This window comes from Megascapheus bottae, chromosome 11, assembly GCF_031878675.1.
Source record: "Megascapheus bottae isolate mThoBot1 chromosome 11, mThoBot2.hap1, whole genome shotgun sequence".
Lineage (NCBI taxonomy): Eukaryota > Metazoa > Chordata > Mammalia > Rodentia > Geomyidae > Megascapheus > Megascapheus bottae.
The window spans coordinates 7,060,131-7,087,726 of NC_143519.1; the positions used below are offsets into that span (position 1 = coordinate 7,060,131).

At 38.3% G+C, this 27,596-nt stretch overlaps 1 protein-coding gene and 1 pseudogene across 2 annotated transcripts in view; both read right to left on the reverse strand.

Moving 5' to 3' along the window:
- Positions 1 to 27,596, reverse strand: part of Tpp2 (tripeptidyl peptidase 2) — a 65,468-nt gene that overhangs the window by 10,302 nt on the left and 27,570 nt on the right. Inside the window, exons 8-24 of one of the 2 annotated variants that reach the window (XM_090341907.1) lie at positions 27,414 to 27,490; positions 24,842 to 24,969; positions 24,283 to 24,382; positions 18,325 to 18,473; positions 16,600 to 16,715; positions 16,091 to 16,259; positions 15,320 to 15,477; positions 14,183 to 14,259; positions 12,512 to 12,618; positions 10,912 to 11,066; positions 9,608 to 9,724; positions 8,905 to 9,005; positions 7,686 to 7,782; positions 6,869 to 7,006; positions 5,230 to 5,474; positions 4,924 to 5,002; positions 2,886 to 2,924 (exon numbers count right to left, since the gene is read on the reverse strand). In XM_090341907.1, the coding sequence (XP_090198033.1) occupies positions 2,886 to 2,924; positions 4,924 to 5,002; positions 5,230 to 5,474; positions 6,869 to 7,006; positions 7,686 to 7,782; positions 8,905 to 9,005; positions 9,608 to 9,724; positions 10,912 to 11,066; positions 12,512 to 12,618; positions 14,183 to 14,259; positions 15,320 to 15,477; positions 16,091 to 16,259; positions 16,600 to 16,715; positions 18,325 to 18,473; positions 24,283 to 24,382; positions 24,842 to 24,969; positions 27,414 to 27,490 (2,052 nt within the window). The remainder of the gene's footprint in view (positions 1 to 2,885; positions 2,925 to 4,923; positions 5,003 to 5,229; positions 5,475 to 6,868; positions 7,007 to 7,685; positions 7,783 to 8,904; positions 9,006 to 9,607; positions 9,725 to 10,911; positions 11,067 to 12,511; positions 12,619 to 14,182; positions 14,260 to 15,319; positions 15,478 to 16,090; positions 16,260 to 16,599; positions 16,716 to 18,324; positions 18,474 to 24,282; positions 24,383 to 24,841; positions 24,970 to 27,413; positions 27,491 to 27,596) is intronic. The other variant, XM_090341908.1, reaches the window with a different exon arrangement.
- LOC150056711 (NADH dehydrogenase [ubiquinone] 1 subunit C1, mitochondrial pseudogene) lies at positions 19,882 to 20,196 on the reverse strand (annotated as a pseudogene).

Here is a 27,596-nt window from a genome sequence, read left to right on the forward strand (position 1 = left end):
CCTATTTTCTAATAAAATTTGTTTTAAAAATGACATCGTAGTAAATAAGAGGGTTAAGGTTTCAACACAAATAAAAAGTATTATCTCTTCATGATCAGTAAACTATAGAAATTCACTTTGCTATGCACGCTATCCATGCAAATGCATACACAGCCCATAGGAACCACGCCTCCCCCAGGCCTGGAGCCTAGGCCTGCCACCAGGGCCTTCCACGAGGCACCCGACGGCTGGAAAAACAGGCTTACTCCTTGGGCTCATTCTTTCAGGACTCTGCCACCTGTCCTTTTCCACTCTCCTGGGGGCACTGCCCTGAGCAAAGCCAAAGGTGCTTGAACATAAGCCTCTAAGTTACAACCAATTCTTTCTGCAACAGACCGTTTCACTTCATGTGTTCAGAACAGGCAACTACCTAGAAGGGATAGGTCTAAGTGGCCTCCGCTATTTCCTTTCTATAAATTCGGTGCCCTTTGGAATTGGACTGTTCACTCTAGAATGTGAATGACACCTGCCTGGCAGGCTCCATTCATGCTAACAGCAATATGCCTCTCCTTAGTTTCCCAAACTAGAGATGTGCTCTTTCTTCCAAAGATATTTTCTCAGGTTGCTTCTCAAGGACTTAATGTAGGGTCAGTTTCATATAAATCATCTATACCTTAAAGCTGGAAAAATTTTGATTATGGTTTAGAAATAAAGTCAAAAGGAATCTTTAGTATCGAAAAGCTATAAAAAGCTGTCGATAATACTTAGTAGTAAGCTGAAAACTTATTCTAGCTATCCACAAAGTACTATCTCAAAAGTGTTCACACTGAACTGTATTACTGAGAAGGTTAAACTCACTCACCCAACCAGTAAAAACTCTCTGGGAAGCGTAATATCATCATCTGCATTCTGGCCCCCAAACTACAATTTCTTTAGTTTTTAAGTTATTATCAGTAACTATAAATTCAAAATTTTAAATTTTTATACAAACTAAAATACTACTTTAACAATTAAGACTATATTTGAGTGCTATTTATGATCTGTCAAACAGTAGCTTTTTTCAATTATACACATATACATACACTACACACACACACACACACACACACACACACACACACACAGTTTTTCCTTTGTAACTTGCCCACCCTATTTATTCTTTAACAGCATTTGTGTACTTGCCCTGAAGATAGGAAGGAACGGGCAGAGATAATTCTAGCTGCCAGAACAGAACAGTTAAAGGTAACTCTTTTGCCCAGTTCTTTCTATAAAGCTTTTTTTTTTTTTTTGCCAGTCCCAGGGCTTGACCTCAGGGTCTGGGCACTGTCCTTGGGCTTTGTCAAGGCAAGCATTCCACCACCTGAGCCACAGCACCACTTCTGGCTTTTTCTATATATGTGTACCAAGGAATCAAACCTGGGTCTTCACGCATACTAGGCAAGCACTATTATAAAGCTTAACCATCAAGTTATTATAATCTTTTTCATCCACTCTTTCCTAACTCATGCAACATAGTCCAAACAAAATCCAGCAAAACTACAGGAAGAAGGTTTTTTTTAATGAGTTCCTAGAATACCTTTATACTCTTTTCACCTGCTGTGACGTCTTTCACAATAGTCCTAAGATGCTGAACACATGGCCCTAACCTCAAGTACGGTTTTTTGAATGTTGACTATTTAATGAGTTTTCATGGCTGCAAATGATTCAGGACATTCAGCTGAGAAACCCTGGTTGTTATCCTTTATACGGGATGATGATTCCTACTAATATATTTTGTTTGAGGAACGTGCTTGTCAATACACAGTAAGGAGGACATTTTGCTTGTTATAAAATATATTTTACTTATTACACATGGCATACCCAGTGCATTTGCATATAAATTAAGAAAGAGGATGAGTGCCGGTGGCTCCTGTCTGCAAGCCTAGCCACTCAGGAGGCTGATATCTTAGATCATGATTTGAAGCCAGCCTGGGCAGAAAAGTCCCTGTGAGAACCTTATCTCCAATTAACCACTGTGGCTCAAAGTGGTAGAGTGCCAGCCTTGAGCAAAAAGAGCCAAAGCCCCAAGTTAAAGCTTCATGACTGACCAAATAAAGAAAAAAAAAAAGGAAAGAAAAGAAGAGGAAAAAAGGAAATGTGCTTATGTTTCTCACTGAAACATTTTTTTGAGGAAATCACTGAAGTGCTACATGACGCCAGCAAGGTCCTCACTAGAAGCCACTGGGTTTCCTGAAATATGTGTCCCTTCCTCTACATTATACGTAAAGTATCAATTCTCTGTTCTGAGTTAAATATGGTTAGCAGTCAATGAAGACTATCTAATAAAGCTTTAAGGAAGTCAGGCAGTCCACTGCAGCCCTTAAAATCTGTTTGTGCTCTTGGACAGCAGTTATTTATTTACTTAAATCACTGTTCCTGCTATCTCTAATGCTCTTTCTCTTTCGTCTCAGCCTTCCCAAAACTATGACATATAAGAGCAGAGAACAAGCTTCACTTCAAAAGGATAAATTATTTCATTTATAAATGCATCTAATTTAAAAATACTTTTAGATTTTAATTGATTTTGCCTATGTGGCTAAATTATCACATAGTTCTCTTTCTGGGACTATAGACAGATATTCAAAGTTTCAAAACTTATTACTTAATATCATATCTGGAATAAGAAATGAATAGCATTCAATTTTTTCTGGGTAACAGGAAAAACAGGGGTCTTCCATCAATTTATGGTTGAAAAAAACCTTAATCTTGTAGGTATAGCTAATAGCACTGTACTATAGAATGTAAAGAAAGGAAACTAAGGGAAAGGCTGCGTTTTTTTTCTTTTGAAGATCCATAATAGTGATAGAAAAAGTTTATTATGTAAATAAGGCTTTAAGACATGGTTTTTAAAAACTGGCAATCAGTACCTTTTTAAATTTTCCTTGTCGTTTTGCTGCAGACTGGCCCTGGGAGTTAGAACGACATTCTGTAAGAAAACATGCACAATCTACACAGGAGGGAGACACCACCTCTAACTTTTCTCCACTCTACATGCTGCCTGACTGTGTCACAGTACACAGAATGGTCGGGTCTGTGATCAATACGGCATGTTTTTATACAAAGCAACATTGCCACATTTATTTAAAAATGTATTCAATAGGCCCAGAGTTCAAGCCCCATGACTGACAAAAAAAAAAGTATTCAAATACTTAGTGATCAAACTCCATTAATTATGAAAACATTTTAAAAGCATTAAATTAAACTGACAGTCTGCAGAGTCTGACCTAACAGAAGTTTACAACCATCCCATGAGTCCTATGTGTAGGAAACACTTAGGGTTATTATTATAAAGTCCAAAGGAAATAAAACTAATAGCTATTATCAAAAATGTAAGGCAGTGTAAAACTACTGAGGACAGACTAAATCATGCAATGGAAACTGTTAATTAATTCAAGTGCTTAACATTATTGTTCTATTCTTAAAATGTCTACCTTTCAAACTGCAATCATCCCCATGCACTTAAGTGCTTTGATTTCACAACTGTCTCCGAAACAATGCAGCCAGGAAGCACTTTTTATGAACTGTTAAAAGCACCTTAGCAGTCTTTGCTAAAACTTTTCAAAGGAGTAAATTCTTAAGTCTTCTGGGTGAAAAATTCACAAGTGAAACCTCATAGCTATACCTTTTATAAAGTACATCTTAAAAAAAAAAAAGTAGATTACCAGGATTTCTAAAATAAGTGTGTCCAGTATTACTATTGCATTACTTCATATTACACTAAAATATGAATGTTTAAACTGAAATGAGGTGCAAGAAACATCAAGGGAAACAATTTTCCTAAGAGAAAAATCCCCAAATTGTGCTTCAGTTAGTCAAAAGATGACCTAGGTTCAACAGGATGCATGAGATCAACTCATTTCGATAATAGCACTTATAGATTCCAGCCTCATGAACTAGATTCACTTAGCTTTGTTAGAACTAATGCACAAAGAAATGCAAAACTGTAAGAATGACAACTCTTAGCAGTACTGAGCTGCTGTTATACTACAAAAAAAGTGACAGCTATTTATAAACACTGTTCTATAATGAATTTACAATGAAAATACAGATGAAAAAAGTTGTATCTATAAAGTTGTAACATTTACTTCTATAAACTGTAAACCACAAAAGTGTTTCTAACAAAATTGGTCGCTGTGGCTCATGCCTGTAATCTTGCTACTCAGGAAGCTGAGATCTGAGGATCGAGGTTCAAAGCCATCCCGGGCACTAAAGAACATGAGACTCTTATCTCCCATTAATCACTAGAAAACAGGAAGTAGGGCTGTGGCTCCAGGGGTAGGACGGTAGCCTTGAGCTGAAGAGCTCAGGGACAGCACCCAGGCCTAGAGTTCAAGCCCCATGACCAACAACAAGAACAAAAAAGTTTCTAACAAAAAAGTAGAATTTCAAAATTTTAAAAGGCAATGTCAAAAGAAATACCTCGTATTTATTTATTTAATTATGCAAGATCCCAGTAAGAGGATAGTATGAACAAATGTAAAAAATGCTGCTCATTAGTAATGTGACTAGGTTTTAGAAACAGCTCAATAGAATCTGATTTTCCCCCCTAACAGTAATACTTCTTTGATCAAAATTGGATAGCAGGCTCTAACTTTAAATATCTCATTTACTTAAGCCCAGTGTGACTTGAATTTACTCATTTCATAAGAAGCCACTGAGGTATATAGGTTCAGGGCATGAATACATAGGCTTGTAAAAACAAATCATAATATTTTAAAACTACAACACATTTCAAAAGGCAGTCCATGTAGTAATGTACCCTTGCTAGTAACTAAAGACAAAACTAAAACAATTGAAATTGTCTCTTTCCCACTAGGAATAGCATCATTTGCCCATTTTGAAACATCTTCAAATAAACAGAAATTTCAGAATGGGTACTTTCAGTGCAAAATACGTAATACTTACAGCTTTCTTGCCAAGTTCAGTCTTTGACAATGTTAAGGATCCTGCAAGGTAGCATCCCGGTCCTGCCCCTTTAGGTATTCTAATAAGAGAATTAAAAAGGAAAAAAAGCAACAAAAGAGACAGTTTCACAAAGATAATTAAGGGAAGACATCACAACAATTCCCATGGCTAAAATTTCAAAATTAAATGGAAGAATAACTTCAAACGATTAATGACAGTACACTATAAATCTGGCCTAATGAACTCACAATAGAAAGACCACAGTCTACAAAATAGGCATTCTATATCAGTAATATCGTCACTTACTTATCATCAGGTAAGGAAGTAACAAAGAATGGCTGATTATATTTAGGTGGTAATGTCAAGTTGTTTGCTTTCTTCTTTCCTAGAAGTGCAAGGCTATGATTTTCGTGAATATCTAAGCTCAAGGTATTAGACAACCTATGAGAAACAATAAACGGAAGATCTTTAAGACGCTCCAAATCACTGATTTGCTCATGACGAATCTGGAGTCGAATTGTATAATCTCCTTTCTCCAATTTCAAAGAATACTAAAAAAGAAAGACAACATTTGGGAAATGTAAGTTTAGCCAAGTACACTGAAAGGGAATAAAGGGAGCAATTCCATTTGCAGAGTGCTGACAGGGTGTGAGGGACAGGCCCAAGGACACAGAGAGTAAAATATGAGGGAGTTAAGGTCAGGTTTGAATCCAAAGCCCTTCTGCCCACAACAAAACGTTCTTGCATCACTATGTAACCAGAGTCTACTCCAACTAACACCACAATGACTTTTGTTCATAGGCTCTCAGAGATTGTATAATATCCACGCTGACCTCTGGTAATCATTGCTTTATAATCAAAAGGTCACCTCCTTAAATGAAGCAGGAGAAACAGAAAGCTAATAAACATCAAGTAGAAAGCTACTCTAATTCTCTATGCATATCAAGACAGATGCTGCATTCTGCAATACAGTAATGCATTACACTGATAAAACTACTGTTTGCCCCAAGGAAAAAGGTATTATTGTTCCTTGAAGGACTAACCGAGAAAAAAAAAAAAAAAAAGAAAGAAAATATAAATTCTTTTTTCTTTTTTTTGCCAGTCCTGGGGTTTGAACTCAGAAACTGAGCACTGTCCTTGGGCTTTCTCAAGGCTAGAACTCTACCATTGAGCCACAGTACCATTTCTGGCTTTTTCTATGTATATGGTACTGAGGAATCAAACTCTGGTCTTTGTGAATGCTAGGCAAGCACTCTACCACTAGGCCAAACTCCTAGCCACCCCCACCCCCCACTAAATTATTTTCATGATTCAGCGTATCATTGTAAATGCTATAGCTCTTCACATGAAATTTCAATCATAGATTAATTTTCTCTAAGTTACATAATTAAAAGATATTTTCCCTTTCAATCTAACAGCTCAAAGCAGGTAGTAAGTACTCAATACAGAGTGCTCAACAGAAAGCACTTACTACATGTCTCAGCCCATTAAAGCCCTGAGATGGGATCAAGGTGCTAATATACTCAGAGGATTTCCTACCATCTGCAATCAGGTACAATTACTACAATAAACATCCATCCTGACCCGGCAGTGCAACTCCAAGGTGGAGCACATGCTTCTCAGGATGTCCAGGGCCCAGGGTTTAATCCTAAGTGCTTAAGTGTGAGCGAGCGAGCGAGTACATGTGTGGGGGGAGGTGTGCATCCACACGCACACATACATTCAAAGCTATGCCTGCTAGTGTCTTGGAAGCACTGTTCTGTCTTCTACATGATGAAACCTTGTCTGCAACTGACAAGAGAGCGTCTTATAGTTTGTAAAAGCACTAAATGCAAAATTACCATCTTTTTAAAATATGAATATTCTATCAGAATAAGAAATCAGGAATTAATCAGTTCGTGAAGTAAGTTTCTGTTAATTCAAAATTTCACTTCGAATTTTATACCTGATGTGGATAGGCATCGCCTGAACCCATTTGCCTTTTGTTCTGGTCAAAAATAATCCATAGCTGGCTGTCAAACTCGGATTCATATAATAATTCACAAAGAAGTGGGCAACTTGGAGTTACTTCTCCACTCTTGGGCTATAAAACAGTAAAATTGATTATTGATGTGTTTGCATATGATTTCTAATATAGATTAACCTGACTATAGGCATAAGGTAAATACACTATCTTTTAGAAACTTTTAATACAGGCAAGCTACATATAATTCCTTTACATTAATCAAGAAATGTTATGTTATTGAGAATCTGCTTTGTAAAATTGAAATGTAACAAGTTCAATGAACTCTTCTATCTCCCTAACTTTAAAAGCAATTCCATATTGTACTTCAATAACTGTTTTATTAAATGCGCAATGATCCTTAAAAAAACAAAACAAGAACAAAAAAAAAACAAGAAAAAAACTCTGTGGTTCCAATATTTGGGTACCTTAGTTTCAATTACTTTAATTGCTCATTCTACAAAGAACAAGAGTAATCAGAAGGGATGTGGCATCTCTGAATCATCCCATCACCCCTATTTAGGTGGCAATGGTGGATGTGTACCACTGATGGTAAAACTGAGGTTCAAAGGCTAGGTCATCACTAAACTACAAATGTCGCATCTGAATAATACTTAATTAGCAATCATAATTTCTTGAGAATAATTCTAATTCTATTGTGTCTTACTTCATAGAAAATATACTAGGTCCTCCTACTTTTGATTATTCATAAAGCACAAACATTCAATGTATGTGTATACTTTATTAGGCAAATACTCACCTGATGAAAATTATATGTCAGGACCATCTCATAAAGTTGACGATTATTTGGCAAGACATCTCTTGTTCCTAAAGGTTTTGTTTTTGCACTTACTGGGCTATAAGAAGGCAAGTGCATAATTGATTTGATTCAACAATCTATTTAATAAGACTTCGAATTCTAAGCAACAAAATCTGTAACAGTTACAAAAAAGTGACTTATCAACATTCATGAAAACCTTGTCAGTATATTTTGCAGTACTTTAGTAACCAGCATGTAATTTTTCTTCCTTGAATCGTAGCAATATAGTCAAAAATTTTGCAAAGATAAAAAATTGCAAGGTACATCTTTATCATCAAAACACTGCAAATGGCTCTTAGCATAGCATAACTAGAACAGTCACCAACAACGCTCAAGGTACATTTTGATTGTATCCTCCATTCCAAACTATTGACTTCACATAGACACAGCTTAGGCCACAGCCAGTACTGCTGCTGCTGTTCTGCTACTGCCCAGTTGTCCTAACTCAGAGCCCAGCATTTAACCTTTTCAGTATTCTCTAAAGCAAATTACTCAACTACAGATTTTTTTTTTTTTTTTTTAAAGAAGAACTCTAAGATTGGGAAAACAAATGTGAAAACACAGGGCAGGGGCCCTTGTGTTCACAGCAGGTACCGTGGGGCACAAGCAGTAGACTACTTAAGCTTCTCCCATTCCGTAAGCAAGACTAGGCATTACTGCAATTTATGAAAATGTCTGGCAAAAGATTCACAAAGTAAAATCAGAGAAGCTTAACTTGTTATTTCATGTTAAGGAATGAAAAGTCAGGTGGGTGCAGATGGCTCACATCTGTAAGCCTACACAGAAGGCTGAGATCTGAATATTACGGTTCAAAGCCAGCCGGACAGGAAAGTCTGTGAGACTCTTATCTCCAGTTAATCACCAGAAAACTGGAAAGTAGCACTGTGGCTCAAAGTGGTATTGCACTAGCCTGGAGTGAAAAAATTCAGCAACAGTGGCCCAGGCCCCGAGTTCAGGTCCCACAACCAATAAAAAAAACCAAAAGAAAGACAGACATGGAAAGGCTAGTAACAACTGCTATGTTATTTTCTGCCCCAAGCCTGCCAGGCAAGTGAAGAGTAAGGACCAGGTTTGGGGTGCATCTCAAGAGACCTGCAAGTATTCAATCATTCTCACATTACCACACAGGATCTGTAGCCTTTATATCAAAGAACAATACCGTAGTGTCTGGACCCAGCTCTTCAAAGTGATGCAGGGAGCCAGATCTTCATATTTCAAGGAGGACTGAACATCAAAACGATTGATTCCTTCTGATGCATGCTACACAGGATAGTTAACAAGTTAATTCCTCATACTTGAGCAGAAAACAGAAACTAAAATGTATCTAATGCGGTTTGGCCTACATTTTAAAATTACATCCATGAGTTGCACATGTGGGTTTAATTCTGACACGTCCCTATGTGCATAAAATATACCTTGATCAGGCTTATCCTATATCACTCTTCTACTTCCCAACCCAATTTTAAGCTTCACTGTTCCAGTTTCACAGAGAGACTTAAAAGTACACCAACCATATTCATCCTCTTTTACCTTATGTTTACTCTCTTGCTCCCTCTCCCACTAACGCCCTCCACCTTAGATATTTCATGCCCGTATTTCATGTTTTAAAGTGCATTTCAACTGTTCAAAGCAGTTTCAGCATGGTGTTGGACTCCTGTGTACACAACACTTTAACCAGGTCAATGTCCTCCCAAAGTCACACTTTCCCTGTCACACCCAGGATCTAACAGCTTCCAACGAGCTTTATTTGCCATCTTCATTCATAGACACAATCCAGGTTTTCTATTAAAATTTCACCAATGCAATTCTTTTTTCGCAGTAACATAAATAGCAGCAGAAAGATGCAATATTGTAGAACTTACAATGTTTAACTGCGGCGCAGTACACACGATGCCATGGAAAGAAATGGTATAGTCAATATTGACATCACTGAGACTTGCCCACCAACGAGCTATGCAAAACTCAATTGCTTTCCCACCCTGTGGATAAAGATAAGAATGTATGTTAGAATACATTACACATACGATGATACATGAACCACTTTTAAGTTTTTTCACAAACTGCAAAATATGTCAGTGTATTTTTTTTACTGCTTATAACATGTGCACTAAGAATCAGACAAATCAAATTTGTGTAAGTGGGTGCCAGCAATTTAAATATATAGTTATTTACTAAAACTCCCAGTTCACTAGAAAAGGTGTGTGTGAGGCAGCTTTTGAAAGCAAATATAACATTAATGGTGAAAAGCAGAACAAAACAAAATCAAGAAAAAAGGTATTATTAACTTTGTAAAGCATATTCACTAGATTGAGAGCTCCCTGGCAATAGAAGTAGAATGAAATTATGATCACTTACATTTTTCTGTTAAAAAATAAAATTTAAACCAGGTGCCAGTGGCTCACACCTGTAATCCTAGCTACTCAGGAGGCTAAGAAGATCAGGGTTTGAAGCCAGCTCAGGCAGAAAAATCTAGGGGGTTCTTATCTTCACCACAAAAAGCCAGAAGTGGAGCTGTTTAGGAGGCAGAGTACTAACCTGAGTACAAAAGCTCAGGGAGAGTACATAGGTGCAGCGTTCAAGAACAGGACTGGCAAATAAATGATGTCATAAAGTTTCACAGAAGAGTAACAGTCTACCACATAAAGAAACGAGTTTGGCCTAGTGGTAGAGTGCTTGCCTAGCATGCACGAAGACCCGGGTTCAATTCCTCGGTACACCACATACATAGCAAAAAGCTAGAAGTGGTGCTGAGGCTCAAGTGGTAGAGCTCTAGCCTTGAGAAAGTCCAAGGACAGTGCTCAAGCCCTGAGCCCAAGCCCAGAACTGGCAAAAAAAAAAAAAGAAACAAGGAAACAAACTGAGGTCCCAATTATGAAGTACCATAAGCTATCAGATTAGCATTACTGATTGAATTATTTGAGATAAAAGGAAAGAAATAGTGGCTGCGGATATAGTTCAGTGGTAAGAGCGCAAGCCTCTCGTGTAGAAGGGCCTTGGCTCCAACCCCAGCACTGCAAAATAAGGCCGAACAGAAGCAGAATTCATTCAGATTTCATTGTAAGGACTCTAATTAGACTACCTGTCTTCTTACATCATTTGTTAATCTTAGCTCATGTCAAAAAGGCAAAGAAAGTACTCCAGATTTCAATCTGTGAATTCAACTTACTAAGACAGGAAAGGCTTCAGTCAGTGTTCCTTTTTCTGGAAGGGAACAGAATTTGTAGAATTCATGACTTCGATATGCTCTTTGTTTCACAAGCTGTACTGCATGAAGAACAAACTTGGCCGATACATCAGAAGAACAGGAACACACAGTAACTTCTAAAACAAGGAGTGTAAAGTTTTAAACTGGTAAGATTTAAAATGTTCAGAAACTGGTGTTACAATGTAATAATATGTCAAGAATAAAATGATGCATTCAAAACAACGGCAGCGTTTTTTTTTTTTTTTTTTTGGTCAGTGGTAGGGCTTAAACTCAGGGCCTGGGCGCTGTCTCTGAGTTCCTCAGCTCAAGGCTAGGGCCCTACCACTCTGAGCCACAGCACAGGTGGTTAACTGGAGATAAGTCTAAAGGACTTTCATGCCCAGCAGGCTTTGAACTGTGATCCTCAGATCTCAGCCTGCGTAGCTAGGATTATAGGCGTGAGCTACCAGTGCTGTCCCTGAGTTCTTCAGTTCAAGGCCAGCACTCTACTACTTGAGGCAGAGCACCACCACAGGTTCTTTAAGAACAAAGCAACAGAATATTAGAAGATATTCCATAGGAAATAAATGTAAATATTTTAATAAACCGTCACTATAGTAAAAACTGGCCACTGATGCACACAAAAGTATCTAAATAAGGTTCCTTTTAAAATCCCCCTTCCTTTGGCTTTCTCTAAAAAAATCAACCCATTTGTGCTGAAAAAAAAACAGTATGGTAATTTTGGAAACATCTACTGTGTTTGCCTAAACTGCAGTAACTGTCCATTCAACTTCACTGGCTTCTTCTCTCCTCTGATCCGTGTCCAGACTGCTGTAAATTACGACTGCCAGAACCACACCTGTCAAGACTCACCGTGAGGCAGAGTGGGATGTAGGTCAAAATCACTTTGAGGCAAGTTTATCTACAAAAGTACCCTCAGAAAGGCACACATCTCTTAAAACCCAATCCACTATCAAAAACACAAAATCCAATGTTGAAAGATAAACCATCTGTAATACTTTCTAATCTGACCCTGTATAAACCCCACTTATACTTGGGAGGTAGGAAAAGGAGGATCATGGCTTGAGGCCAGCTAACAAAACACTCTCAAAAACATCCTGGGTGTGGAAGCACACGCATGTGGTCCCCAACTGCTGTGGAGGCAAAGGCAGCAGGACCACAGCTCAGAGCTTGTGGGGGGAGGCGGGGGAGAGAGGTGATGGGATACCTATTCTGAAAAACAAACAAAAATACCTTAAAGCAAAATGACTGGAGCAGTGATCAAGCACTTGCCTAGTAAATGTGGGACCCTCTAGTACAGGAAAGGTGTTTTTAAAAAACAGAAATAAACCAAAATGACAAAAATAAACAAATACCCTTTCATATCTAGGGCATATCTGAGACAGTTTTCAGTAATGGCACATGTCTACTCTGTGGGACTGTGATGAGGTGACCTGTAAACAGCGCTGGACAGTGACCGTGACCCCTACAAGCAGTCAGTCATGTGGCTATGAATTTACATTCACTTCCTGTCTGTAGAATGTATATAAGAGTAAGTGGTCCAGACAGAAATCTTTCTTACCAGCCCATGTTGCACCTTCAGGAACCTCAACAAAATGCCTTCGAATCTGACCAGGTTTAAAGTGCACATCTGTGAAGACCACATCATAATGTGATGACTCGCTCACTCTGAAAATTAACCAATCAGTTATTAAAGATGATACTCGTAGAATAGCTCTGTGTACTTATATGATGACCCCACTGACACGTTTGATCTTACCCAGTACTGTAAGAGTTAATTAGAAATAAACACTGGAAGCCCAGTGCTGGTGGCTGACATCTGTAATCCTAGCTACTCAGAAAGCCAAAATCTGAGGATCACAGTTCAAAGCCAGCCCGGGCATGAAAGTCCTTGAGACTCTCATCTCCAATTAACCACCAAAAAACCGGAAGTGGTGCTGTGGCTCAAATGAGTGATAGCCTTAAGCTAAAGAGCTTAGAGACAGCACCCAGACCCAGAGTTTAAGCCTCACGATCAAAAAAAAAAAGAAACACTGGGGCCAGGAGTTTGGCCTAGTGGTAGAGTGCTTGCCTGGCATGCACAAAGACCCGGGTTCGATTCCTTGGTACCATATACATAGAAAAAAGCTGGAAATGGTGCTGAGGCTCAAGTGGTAGAGCTCCAGCCTTCAGAAAATCCCAAGGACAGTGCTCAGTCCCTGAATTCAAGCCTAGAACTGGCAAAAAAACAAAAACAAAAAACACTGGAACCTATTAAAGGCTATTTACAAACAATAAGCATAATATTAGATATTATTTACGAAACGTCAGCAGACACACACAATTGTATAGAGTACAGATGGGTTTTTTCTACTTATCTTTTTTAAAATAGTTTATAAAAAAAATTACTCAAAACACACTCTCTCTTTCCTTCTGAAGAAACTCTATAACAGAATTTTCTGATTTGACTGATGATTCCCAGATACTAAAGAATCGAACCTGGGTCTTCGTGCATGCTAGGCAACCACTCTACCGCTACACCAAACTTCCGGCCTCGCTAATACTGTTTTACACCTATGCACAAAATTGGTATTAATATCTCCTGCAGCCTTAAGTAAAGAAAAATTACTTTTAGAAGAAATCAAAGAACCCAGTAGAATAGCCAAGCATATGTTAGCGTTACCAAGACAAACATTTAACAAGTATGTACTATACAAAAGGTATTGTTTCAAAACCAGAAATTTAACAAGAGTTATCCTTTGTCCTAGACAAACTAGTAGGGAGAGAAAAACCATCCCTGATATTTAATACAATGTCTTTGGAGAGAAAGTTGTGGGAAGAAAGAAAGTGTTAGGGAACAGATAAAGATTGCTTGGTTCACTCAAAAGTAGGCTGGGAAAGCTTCCTGTGATAACAGGATTAGCTGTTTATTGAAAGTGTTATATACTGACTTTAAATTCCCATCAAATACATGACTAAGAATTTAATTGCGTAATTTGTCCTTGTGCATGCTATTGTAAACAATGTAATAGCCTTCCTGTACACACCTTGTGGGATGAGATGTGTCACAAGCTAATTTACCTGAGCACTCAACAGAAACCATTAACTTAGGGACAGTAACTCAGACAGCAATAGAAAAGGATGAAGAAGAGCTGTCACATATCACAAAGAGATGACGGAGGAGAGAGGAGAGGACATCTAAACAGCCATAAACTAACAAATATACCAAGAAACTGTGAAAGTTCTCACTTACTTTTCTGCTATAACTGCAGTGATGGGAACTCTGAACAGCGGACCAGCATTAGGGGATGCTATATCATAGCCACATACCTTAAAGAAACAAAGGTGAGTCTCAATAGCCACAAACAAACTTGTAAAATAGGAGATAAATGTGTATGTATATGTGTATGTGTGTGTGTCTGTGCATACAGAATAAATTAATCCTATCTTAAAACTTAAGCTGAAGTTGATACCAATTTTCCTGACATACTTAACAGTAAAAAGCCCAAGCAAATTCATGTACCACAATCCCTGGAGTAAAATGAGATTTCAAGTAAAAATTCATTATATTGTAATTTTTTTCAACAGAAGACTAGCTCAAACTAGTATTACAGACAACTTTTCAGGTAGAGATACTACTATACTATCCTCTATATACATATCCATCAGCATATGTTTAACAAATGTTTTCATATGACTATTAAAGATATTTTTTTTTGGGGGGGGGAGATAGTTTTGGGGTTTGAACTCAGGGTCTTTCTCAAGGCTAATGCTCTACCACTTGAGCCACAGCACCACTTCTGGCATTTTCTCTGTATGTGATAACCAAAGAATTTAACCTAGGGCTTTCTGTATGCTAGTAAGCACTCTACCACTAGGCCAAACTCCTGGACCGTAAAGATAATTTCAGGTTCAGTTTAGTTGAACTGAATAACTGACAAATTAGAGACTTCAGTGAAAAAGCTTTCCAGTTCTGCTTCTTTCCCAGGATTCCTTTATAGGAGAATATCTACATTTCAGACATCCTTAAAGTATTCAGCTGTTTCAATGGATGCAGATAAACTTGTTTCTTCACCAGAAAGCAATACACTGAAAACACACCTGCAACTGTTTACTCTGAACTCTTAAGGTTTTTGCTTTTGTTTTTGCCAGTCCTGGGGCTGAAATTCAGGGACTGGGCACTGTCCTTGGATTTTCTCAAGGCTAGAGCTCTACTACTTGACCCACAGCACCACTTCCACTTCCAGCTTTTTTCTATGTATGTGGTATTGAGGAATCAAACCCAGGTCTTCGTGCATGCTAGGCAAGCACTCTACCACTAGGCTACACTCCCGGCCCCTTCTTAACATTTTAAAAAGGAAAGAAATGAAAAATGAAGCTATGACAATACCTCTGTATAATGTAATCCTTCTCGTAAGCCCCTGGGATCCACACGAATATTTATGTGTCTACATTGATTCATGAGTTCCAAATGGCTTGGACACTGAACCCAAGATGAATTTGAAGTTAAGGCTAAATGAAGCTGAAGGGATATTTTTTCAGAGTTTTCTGGTATTAAAAAGACCAAAAATTAAAATGAGCAATTTTTCCCCTTTCCTCCAAGTTCTATTTTCTATAATGACAATTTAGCGATTAGTCTGGTCAGTTATTAAAAAAACAACAACAAAAAACCACAGCTTGTCTCAAGTCACAGAATCTTCCTTGTATTTGAGTATACTTATTAGACTTATTCATACGTTCACCAAACACCGCTGTGTGCTAGAGTATCAACGGATATGATACAGTACCACATACAGAGATTAACATCCGCTGAAATATTGTCAACTATGCAGTATTGATCTGTATCTAACTCAACTGTAGCCATCTTTGCCTGCTTCTACCGCCCACTCTCATCTCAAAGCTGCTCTATCCATGACACAAGATAAAGAAAAAGAACTTGAAATTCCATTACCAGGCATCTAGACCTGTGGGCCACTGAATACCTAGTCCATCTACTGCCTTCCACTGCCACTGAGATGCCAGCTGAACTGCCACAGTACTAGGACCCAATTGCCTTAGTATTTCTCTTAAGCTTACAAGTTTTCAAATAGTATTCCTCTACTATGTACTGCTCTTGTGAACCAGCAATGGGAATTTTACTTATCGCCAGACTACCACTTACCTGTGTTCTCTGGAAATGCAGGCTCAATGCCAACGCCATGATCTGAAGGTGCAGCCACTTGCACAGGGTCTCGGAGGTAGATGCCACGGTTATTTCCAACAGTCACAGTAAAACCTAATCTATTTGCAAATGATGTATTCTGAACGAGGTAGTCATAGGCCTTATCCACCTAAAGGAATATAAGTATATCTACATATTTATAAACATACAAATATTTGGGTCAAGAAAGTTTTTATTGCAAATTACATAACCATTTGATTTCAGCTGTACCAAAACAGAAGAAGTGACTTTCTATATTCACCTTTCCAATGATACCCAACAACTGCACATTTTAAGCAAACTGCCAATCTAATTACACTGAAAAAACCTTCTATCCTGCTCTTCGTTCATTCACTTCTCTGCTTTGGAATTCCAACCTCTACATGTACTCCATGGTTCTTTTCAGTATTACTAAATTTGTCTCTACAAACTTGGTGTTTACAAAAAGTTTCTCATGTGGATAATAATACCTGAATAATACCATGTCCTTGGGCAAATACTTCAATATTGTCAGCCTTTATTGCAGTGTTTTCTAGAGCTCTTCTGACTGAATGAACTGTATATTCAACATTATTAGCTTTCAGACCTAAAATAAAAAACAAAAGCAAGAAAATTAATGTTAGTGAGCTTACTACTTGAAATCTTTCATTCTCCAGCACGATGATGACATGTGTCCTCTCTGGTTTTCATGTCATATGTTAACACTTTTTTTTTTTGGCCAGTCCAGGGCTTGAGCTCAGGGCCTGAGCACTGTCCTTGGGCTTTCTCAAGGTTAGAGCTCTACCACTTGAGCCTCAGCACCACTTCCAGTTTTTTTCTGTGAATGTGGTACCGAGCAATCGAACCCCGGTCTTCACTTATGCTATGCAAGCATTTTACCATTAGGCCAAACTCCCGGCCCCTCAACACTGGTTTTTTAAAAACATATTTTTCTTAAAAACTGTCCAAATAGTCGTATTCAAATTGCTTGCATCATACAAAGGCTTCATTCAAATACATCACTGCATATACTGCACATTAGTTTGCAGAGCCCATGCACCGGTGTCAAGCATATGCATATACACAAACTATACACAAATGCATCTGAGTAACATTCTCCTTAAAGCATTGCTGATCAAGCACATTATCAGCAGGACATGGTTTGCATGTTATAAGCACCATCAAACTCAGGCAAAAAGTACAAGTCTTATGACACATCAATTACAAATCAGTAGGTGTTATTTATTAAAAGCTTCCCATAAGATTCTAACATGTGGCCAGGTTCAGATGTTCAGGAGCCCAACTGGTCAGGTTTGAGTGATGACAGTTGCTGAGATGAAGCATAAGTAGTACAACATTTGTGTCCTTTCCAGAGCATCAAACATTGAATGCTTATGACACTGCAGTAAGCAAGTAATGCATACATGGAAACATCATGAGGCTGTGGGAGCAAACTGAGGAAGTGATCAACTTTATCAAGAGATGAAGGCCTAGTGGACGAACTAGCAGACAAGCTGGGACTTACAGAATACTTGGGAGTTTGCCCAAAGAGAGAAGAGACCTAGACAAATTTGGTGAGCTTGAAGAGGACCAGAAAAGGGGGAGGGCGGGCATTGAAGACATCAGGATCCATCCTAGGACCTCTGATTGAATCCAGCAAATGATCTAACATTGATGAGTTTACAACAGGCAATTCAATGTAATTCCTGGCTGCTTGTTACCCTTTTAGTACCAAGTGTGGATGAAACACATGAAGTGGGCATTAGCTACAGTGAGTGGTCAGAGAAAGAATGAATGAAGAAGGTAGCAACAGCTAAGATACTTCTGAGGTCCTAGGTCCTACAGCCAGACTACCCCTCAGGAGAATTCATGGGTGACCCTGACAACACCCAGCTATAAATCTCACCTCTCTTTCTTCATTTTGTGCCATAGCATTTATCATCTTATAACCTGTATTACAGACATTTAAAAATTGTTTTGTTTGTTGACCCTAATTGTAATATAAACTTCACATGGCTATTAAAATCCTGTTTAATAATTATTAACAATATACATAGGCAGTAACTATAATTGCCACATAAACGAGCCCATACTCAAGTTACCATTATCACATCCTTTAACTTTACTCTGTCCTCAGGACAGTAACAGTTTCCCAACATGCTCTAACCCCAAGATATCCAGGAGTAAGGCAAGAGAGAAATGAGCAGTCTTCTCACCTGAGAGTATCAGAGCAATGCCTCCACATGCATTGGGGGAAGACATGGATGTCCCATTCATTAGCTGCGTGCCCCTCAATGTCCAGTTAGGAACGGAAGCAATGGCTCCTCCTGGCGCACTGATGCTCACACCAAGAGCCCCGTCAGCACTAAACACAAAGCCAAGGAGGTTTGAGTCGGTCAGTGAAAGACACATATACACGAGCATTCTGAAAAAGGCCACTATTACAGTGCAACAGTATGGGCTAATTGTAGTCACTAAAACTAATGACAAGGGTAATAGTATGGGGTACCAATGGTGGGACAGAAGGAAGAATTACCCAGCACAGCCATTTCCCATCATAGTACATTCGTTTTTCCATTCTAGGTGGAATTTTTCCATACCAGGTGCTGATGCCTCTCCCTGCAGTGCAAGCTAGCTGGGAGGCTGAGAACAGGAGCAAGGTCAATGGCAAACCTTGGCAGAAAATGTCACTAGGTCTTTTTCAATGAGAAGTTTAAGAGATTTTGGCTCAGGTGTTTCCCCAGAGAGGAAATAAGACCCTATCCTAAATTAACCAAGAAGAAACAGTGCTGGAGGCGTTAACTCATTAGCACTGCCAAACAAAACAAAACAAGAAGACAAAATCTGTACTTGGGTTGTATTGAATTTACATGTAATAGGCCAAGAAATCAAGGTATATTTCTTTTTCTTTCTTTCTTTCTATGTTTTTCGCCAGTACTGGGGCTTGAACTGCCCATGAGCTTCTTTTTGATACACACACTTTTACCTAAATGAGTTTTTCACTTTGTTTAAATTCTAATTTAGCACTATACAAAAGAAACATAATGTGAGCCTTATATATAATTATAAATTTTCTGAAAGCCACATTTAAAAAAACAAGCTAACAAGTAGCTAATTTCAATAATGGATTTTATTTAACAAGATACTAAAGCTTACAAAAAAACCCATTGGGACTGACCTCTTAGGATCTGTGGCTGCCATACTGGACATCTGAAATCTAATCAGACCTCCAGCTGAGGGATTTGGCTGAGCAAGGTTTGGAGTTCAAGCCCTTGGAGTCCATGATCACATGGTCATTCAACACAAGCTCTTTCCTCTGTCCCAAGGAAAGTAGTAACCATAATGGCATGCCATTCCCTAGAGGCTCTTGGATTCTTTCTTCCTTTATTATTTTCCCCCAGCTGTCTAGTATTTGCATTCCTGACTAGGAACAGTTGAGAAAATGCATTTTACATTTTTTCAGAGAACCGAAAGCAATGTATGCATCTTCTATTTGAAAGAGGCCAACATTACCCCTTTCAGTGAATATCTTAAAATAGGTTAAATATCAGCGAACAGCAGTGTGCCAACAGTACAATCTGCACTGAACATCCTTCTCAAAGGAAAATGACTGAAAAGATGTTCATTAAAGTGTCACCCATGCATACAAATCCTAGATGAGACTCGGGGTGACTTTTACTTTGTTCATTTTATTTTTGAGGAATAAACAAGTATTTTTATTTCTTTCATTTAATGATACTGACTTGATACATATTCGTATGTAACTGCTCCTCTTACATTTACAACTCAGTAGATGGGGAATCCAGAAGGACTGCTATAGTCATGTGGAATACCACATTTGCATTTCTAAAGTTTATTCTAATCCATTTTTTCTTTTATACTCTAAAACATCTTCATGATGTTGTGTGCTGAGTTTGTACGACAGGAAGCCCATGGTGGTGAGGGTCAGCACGACCTTGGGCCAGTTGGGCTCTCGCACACGTAGAACTTGGACCATGAGGGTGAGCCTCTTGGGAGCCAGGTGGGCGCCAGCAGCTGCGAGAAGAGATGGAGCAGTGCGGAGGGTGCCATATTGCCGGCCAGGCTCCCTCATTTTGGGGATGGGGGAGGAGGAGGTGGGTGGTACTTGGGTTTGAATTCAGGGCTTCATGGTTGCTAGGCTGCTACTCTACCCCTTCAGCCAAGCCTTTAGCCCTCTTTCCTTGCCGGTGATTTTGGAGCTAGAGTCTAGTAAACTATACTGCCCTCTGACCTCAGGCCACAATTCTTTGCATTTTGGCTTCCCAAGAGATGGGATTACAGGTGTGAACCAGCAGCATCCAGCTGACTTTGACTTTCTTGTTTGTATTTCCTACTTCTCTACCAATGCTTACAATGAGTTCTGGGTATATAACTGGAAAAAGTAACTACAAAGACTCATGAATTTTAACTGCTATTGCTCTTAATTAATCTTTCACTACCTTGCAAAATAGCTAATCATAAAGTATTTCTCAAATGATTAAATCAATATTCTAAAAATGATTTTAACGAAATGTTTCATTAAAATATTAAACACTATGATATCTTTGTTTTAAATTACCATACACAATATAATCTCAACCTCTTTCATGTAAACACTACTGGTAACACCTTTAAGAGGTTTGTCAAAAAAAATCAAAAAAAAAAAAAAAAAGAGGTTTGTCACACTTGAAGACATCAGGAAATGAAAGTCGATACTGAATAAGTTCAACACCAACAGAGGAGTATTGGTTACCAAAGAGTATATATGCAGGGTTCAGCAATAAGTCCTCTTTTATATTCTAATAATTACATTACATCTATACAGTAGTATATTTCAAATTGGATTTTTGTTAAGTTAAAAAAAATTTTTTTTTTATCAGTTGTGGGCTTGAACTTAGGACCTGAGCACTGTCTCTGAGCTCTTTTGCTCAGGACTAGTGCTCTACTATTTTGAGCCATAGCTCAACTCCTAGTTTTTGAATGGTTAACTAGAGTAAGTATCTCAGACTTTTCTACCCCAGGTTGACGTCAAACAATGATCCTCAGATCTCAACCACCTGAGTAGCTAGGATTACAGTCATTAGCCAGCACCTGGCATACGTTGCTTTTTATAATGACTAAAACATGAAATTTAACATTTCAAAATCAATTTTACAAGTAACCCATTTAATAATTTAACATCTTTATGAGCTGAACATAAAACACAAACTACTGTTGTTCTTCAATTCTAATAATTAAAATACCAGTTGTAGCAACCAGGATAGTGTATGAAGGTATGAGACAAAGCTTTCTGATCACAGAAGACACAAAGCCTGACAGTTTCCAGTGACAAATATTAGTTTGTCAGTGAACTATACATATAACTTTGTAGCAAAATGATAAATTGAGTTTGCTTCTTAAAGAGATTACCTAGAACACCAGGAAATGGAAAGACATCCCATGCTCATGGATAGGGAGAACCAATACAGTGAAAATGCCATATTGCCAAAATTGATACACAAATTTAATGCTATACCCTTCAAAATCCCAATGACATTCTTACTGAAATAGAAGATATAATCCAAAGGTTCATATGGAACAAGAAAATAATACAATAATACAATAAAATAATACAATAGCCAAAACAATTCTAGGCAAAAAGAGCAATGCAGGTGGTATTACAATTCCAGATTTCAAACTCTACTATAGAGCCATAATAACAAAAGCAGCATGGTATTGGCACAAAAATAGACCAGAAGATCAATGGAACAGAATAGAAGATCCAGAAATAGAACTACATACCTATAGTCAACTTGTATTTGACAAAAGAGCCAAAGATATACAGTGGAACAAACACAGCCTATTCAATTATTGGTGCTGGCAAAACTGGGCAGCCACATGCAGAAAACTAAAAATTGACCCTAACCTTTCACCATACACAAGCATTAACTCAAAATAGATCAAAGACCTCAATGTCAGACCAGAAACCTTGAAACTGCTACACGATAGAGTTGGAGAGACACTGAAACTCATAGGCACAGGTAAAAGATTCCTGAACAGAATCCCAGGGTCATAACAGATTAGAGAGAGACTCGATAAATGGGACTACCTAAAAATAAAAAGTTTCTGCACAGATAAAAGCATAGCTACTAAAGTAGAAAGACAGCCAACCAACCAGAAAAAGATATTTACCAAGAATACATCAGACAAATGCTTAATATCCAGTATTTACGGGGAACTCAAGAAACTAATCTCCCCCGCCCAAACCCAACAAACCAATCACTACATGGGCAAGGGAACTAAAGAGTCTTATCAAAAGAAGAGGTTAAAATGGCAGAAAAGCGTATGAAAAAATGTTCATCATCTGTGGTCAAAAGGAAATGCAAATAAAAACAATCCTAAGATACCACTTTACTCCAATAAGAATGGCCAAGATTTTGAATTCAGACAATGACAGATGCTGATGGGGTTGTGGAGAAAAAGGAACCCTACTGCACTGTTGGGTGGGATTGTAAGCAAGTTCAGCCACTCTGGAAAGCAGTGTGGAGGATTCTTAAAGAACTGAAAATAGACCTTCTCTACAATTCCACCAAACTACTCCTGGCATCTATCCTGAACATCATAATCTAGGATATGATAAAGACACCTGCTCGGCTATGTTCATCTCTGCACTATTCACAACAGCCAGGTGATGGAAACAATCCAGATGCCCTACTGCAGATGAATGGATACAAAAAATGTGATATATATATATATATATATATATGCACAATGGAATTCTACATAGCCAACAGAATGGCATTTGCAGGGAAGTGGATGAATCTAGAGCGAATCATGTTGAGTGAGACAAGTCAAGACCAAAGGAACAAAAGGTGCATGGTATCCTTAACATATGGCTATTAGATCCACACATTACAAGAGGGAGGACTCAATATTTGCATACCCAATGCTATGGACATGGTACTGGAAATATAAACACAACTACATAGACATAATGCTTTATTACATAGATGAATACGTATCTATGACATATAAACCTCAGTCTAATTTTAATTATGTTCTAAAATCTAAGTGCCAGTGATTATATATAGATTCCCTTCTTGAATACTTGTTTGTTAAATGTCATTTGAAATATGATGAAAAATCAATGTTATAAATTATTTAATAAAAAGAGATTACCTAGAAAAGACTAGAAGTATACCTGTAACTTAAGGAATTTAACATTATCAGATTTGATACAATCCCAATCAATTTTCTAACCTTATTTTTCAATATATCCCACTATTTATGGTTCAAATACACCGGTACTAGCTATTTCCTCCCTAAACTACTACATTAGTTTAGCATCTTAACTCAGTTTTTCATTAGAATTTGCTTCTCAGCCAGGTGCAGTGGCTCATGCCTGTAATCCTATCTATTCAGGAGGCTGAGATCTGAGGATCACGGTTCAAAGCCAGCCTGGGCACTAAAGTCCATGAGATGCTTATCTCCAATTACACACTAGAAAACCAGAAGTGGTACTGTGGCTCAAGGGGTAGGCCTTGAGCTGAAGAGCTTACAGACAGCGCCCAGGCCCAGAGTTCAAGCCCCGTGACTCACCAAAAGGGGAAAAAGAAATCTGCACCATACAGAAGAACCTTCTCTCTCGGCCTCTGTCAATCCTTCAAGGTTGACTAGAATACCATCTCCTCCATGAAAGCTCCATTCTGCAAACCTGTATACGCTGCACTGGCATTCTCAACTCACATCACAAACTGTTTTTGCCTCGACTACTTCAGGCAATAACATACTTGTTGCACTAAATTCAAAGCCTATTCCGCTTCTAAACTAACATCAAAAAAATGGTTTGTTTTTTTCTGGGTTCCCACACTTACTGATATCATAATGAGGTATTATAAAAAGTAGGACTTAATATACTTCTTGGGAAAGACAATTAGTTCTAGGAATCAGCGGGTGACAGAAAACTAAAACATATCAGTTATAAGTCAAAACTTGCTTACTTTTGGGTTTCGCCCAAAATGTTCAAAGTAGTTCTAAATTCTAAACCATAGACACTTGTAGTCAGCCATGGCAATTTTATAAACCACAAAAGCTTAGAGTGTTTATCAATGATCAAATATCAAAATTATTTAAAACAAGGCTTATTATTTATCAATTATGCAAAGTTAAATATATGCTATGAGCCCATCACCTACCTTGGGCCTCTTGAAGACCACGTATATTGATTTGCAGGTAATTTCTCTCTCAGTGAATACTCTGCAACCATCATATCAGGAGAAACATAAGCACCAACACCTGTGGGACAGGTTTATTGTTAACAAAGCAAAATTTATCCAGTATACTCTAATTTTCTAAATGAAATTAATTTACTATTTTCATGTGATTGGCTTAATATCTACACAATTCACTGTCTTGCAAGATAGAAAGCTAAAAACTGAAAAGGAAACAATAAAAATGTACACTGTATTAAATGCTGCTTTTGGCCATTAAAATAACTTGTAGGATTATTATGTGGATTAAATAATATGCACGTTTATTTCTATTAAACCACATATTTCAGTCTTTAAATTGTAGTAAGTTCTATAAAAGCTACTTCCAGGGGACACATTAAGGTCAACAGTGTCTTCAGTATGGGAGATAGACAACTAAAATTTGATTAATAGGCATTGCTTCTCTTGCAATCCTGCTGGCCTAAGCCTACCATTTGCCTGTTCTGTTTTGTAAACCCTTTATTTCTCAAAACAGGAAACTTACCTATCACACTCGATGTGGTTCCACCTGGACAACCAACTGTGGACAGGCAAGGACCATTGTTTCCAGCACTGGAAACATAAATTATATTATGCTTCCATACTGCCTCATTGATTATTTCACATATTCTCCTGAAAAAGAACAACCTCCTTGAGTAAACGGAACTGTCCCATTTTAAAAATTTACAGCAAAAACAAATTATAATTGGGTGCTAACGGTACGTGCTTGGTAATCCTAGCTATTTAGGTGGCTGAGATCTAAGGATCTCAGTTCAAAGCCAGGCCTGGCTGGAAAGTCTGTGAGACTTTTACCACCAGTGAACTTCTAAGAAGTTGGAAGTGGAGCTATAGCTCAAGTAGTTGAGTGTTAGCCTTGAGCGGAAAAACAAAAAACAACAACAAAAACAAAACAACAAAAACCCCTCAGGGATAGCATTCAGGACCTGAGTTCAAGCCACAGGACTTGCATCAATTAAAATACTATATATTACAATGTGGGTTCTAAATTGCAGAACCAAAACAATAGCTTTAAGTAGGGGAGTATGCTTTGAAAACAATAAGCTTTCTAAAATTATACATGCTCTGTCTCTATTCTGTTTGTTTGTGGGTCATGGGGCTTGAACTCTGCGACTAGGTGCTGTCCCTGAGCTCTTCAGCTCAAGGCTACTGTCTTACCCCTGGTCCTGGGCATTGTTCCTGAGTTCCTCAGCTTAAGGCTATAGCCCTATCCCTGAGCCACAACCCCACTTCCCATTTTCTAGTGATTAATTCGAGATAAGAGTCTCATGTTCTTTAGAGCCTGGGCTGGCTTTGAACCAGGATCCTCAGATCTCAGCCTCCTGAGTAGCTAGAATTTCAGGTGTGAGCCACCATGCCTGGCATCTGCCTCTATTCTTAAAGCATGTGTATGTACGCGTGTTTGTCTTGTATAATACATATATATTTAGATACACGCACCTACACACAGTACCTTCCTTCCTTCCTTTTTTTTTTCCTTTTGCCAGTCCTGGAGCTTGAACTTAGAGCCTGAGCACTGTCCTTGGGGTTTCTCAAGGCTAGCACTCTACCACATGAGCCACAGAACCATTTCCAGCTTTTTGCTATGTATGTGGTACCAAGGAATCGATCCCAGGTCTTTGTGCATGCTAGCCGAGGACTCTAACACTAGTCTATTCTTAAAGCATGTGTACGTATGTGTGTTTGTTTTGTATAGTACGTATATATTTAGATACACACACATACACACAGTACCAAAATTGTACTTAAATATGCAGGCAGGTCTGTTTACAGTGAAACTTGATACAGCCCACTGAAATAACATACCATAGCTGGGTTTTAGTGCATGGAAGGAAGAGATAAAGGCTGAATGCAAAACTGTATTTTGGAAAATATATTGCAAATTACTAAAATTTCAGAAGTGGCTAGATAGTGGGGCAAAAAATGCTTTTATTTCTAGTCTCCACTTTACTATATTCAGGAAAGAAAACTTCTCAAGGGAGGCCTACATCTACTTCTGGCTAGGAATAGCTAGTATGGTCAGGGGCAAGGAAAACAAGAAATATGCTACTTCCAAGTCATAGGCAAGAGAATCTGAAGTTTAAGCCAGCCCAGGTAAAAAGGTAGGGAGACCTAGCTCAAAAGGGGAGGGGATGTGGCTTAAATAGCAGAGCATTTGTCTTGCACACACAAGGAGGCCCCAGGTTCAATCTCACAAAAGAGTAGGAAAAAAATACATTGGGATGACAAAAAAATCATAAAGCAAGAGAAGAGGCAAGTCTACAGTAGAGAGGGTAATCATGGGTACACACTTTGAGTGCAGTAGAGTGATATCACAAGAACCCATAGCAACTATGGAAAGTCAACGTGATTTAATAACAGGAAAGTATGCCTATAATCCTGTAAAATTTTCATTTTTAAAAGACTTTATAGTTTTAGAAACCAGATGACTGGTATAGTGTAATGCCTTGGGAGGGAGAGATGATCAGAAAGTAGTTGCTCTGAAACAGGAAATTTTAAATAGTCCTTTACAACGAAGAAAAGTTAAAGATTACATCAGACCAAGGCCACAACACTGAATGTACAAGAAACTACTGACAGCACAGAAAGGGGGAAGAAGGATGTGTGAATGGGGATGCACAGTGAGTGAATGGAGTGGAGGGGTGAAGACACACAACCAATGTGCAGGGCAGCTGAGGGTAAGGGAACACGAGTTGGACAATCCTCGTCTGTCAGGTAAGCGTTACTGAGGAAGGTTACAGGTATCCGCGGGATGATGGTTAAGAACAGACAACCACCGTTCAACAGATCTATACTGGCTAACAAAGAAAGGGGCATACAGTGAAGTCAGAGCAAACACAAACAATGCAAAACAAAAACCACAACCCACACGGCTCAGAACGGCTCCGGCCACAGAAGAGTGCAGTTCTGTGATTCCAGACATGACCAATGACCGGTACTACATCAAAGGACACGAGGTTTAGGAAACACATCGTTAAGCACGTAACTGTTGTTTTTTGACTGTGGCATTTACTTACTTAAAACATCCAATGATCTTCATCAACTATCAAAACACTCACCCAGAATTTGGCCAGTGAGTTGCTTCTCCATAGCTGTAGTTGACAAGATCACATTTATGATTTATAACTTCTATCATCTATTAAAAAGATGAAGAGTCTATTTTAGGCAGAAATTTCTAGAAGTAGATTAGTAAAGTTTTGCTTGCTTTATTTTTGACAGTTCTGGGACTTGAACTTAGGCCT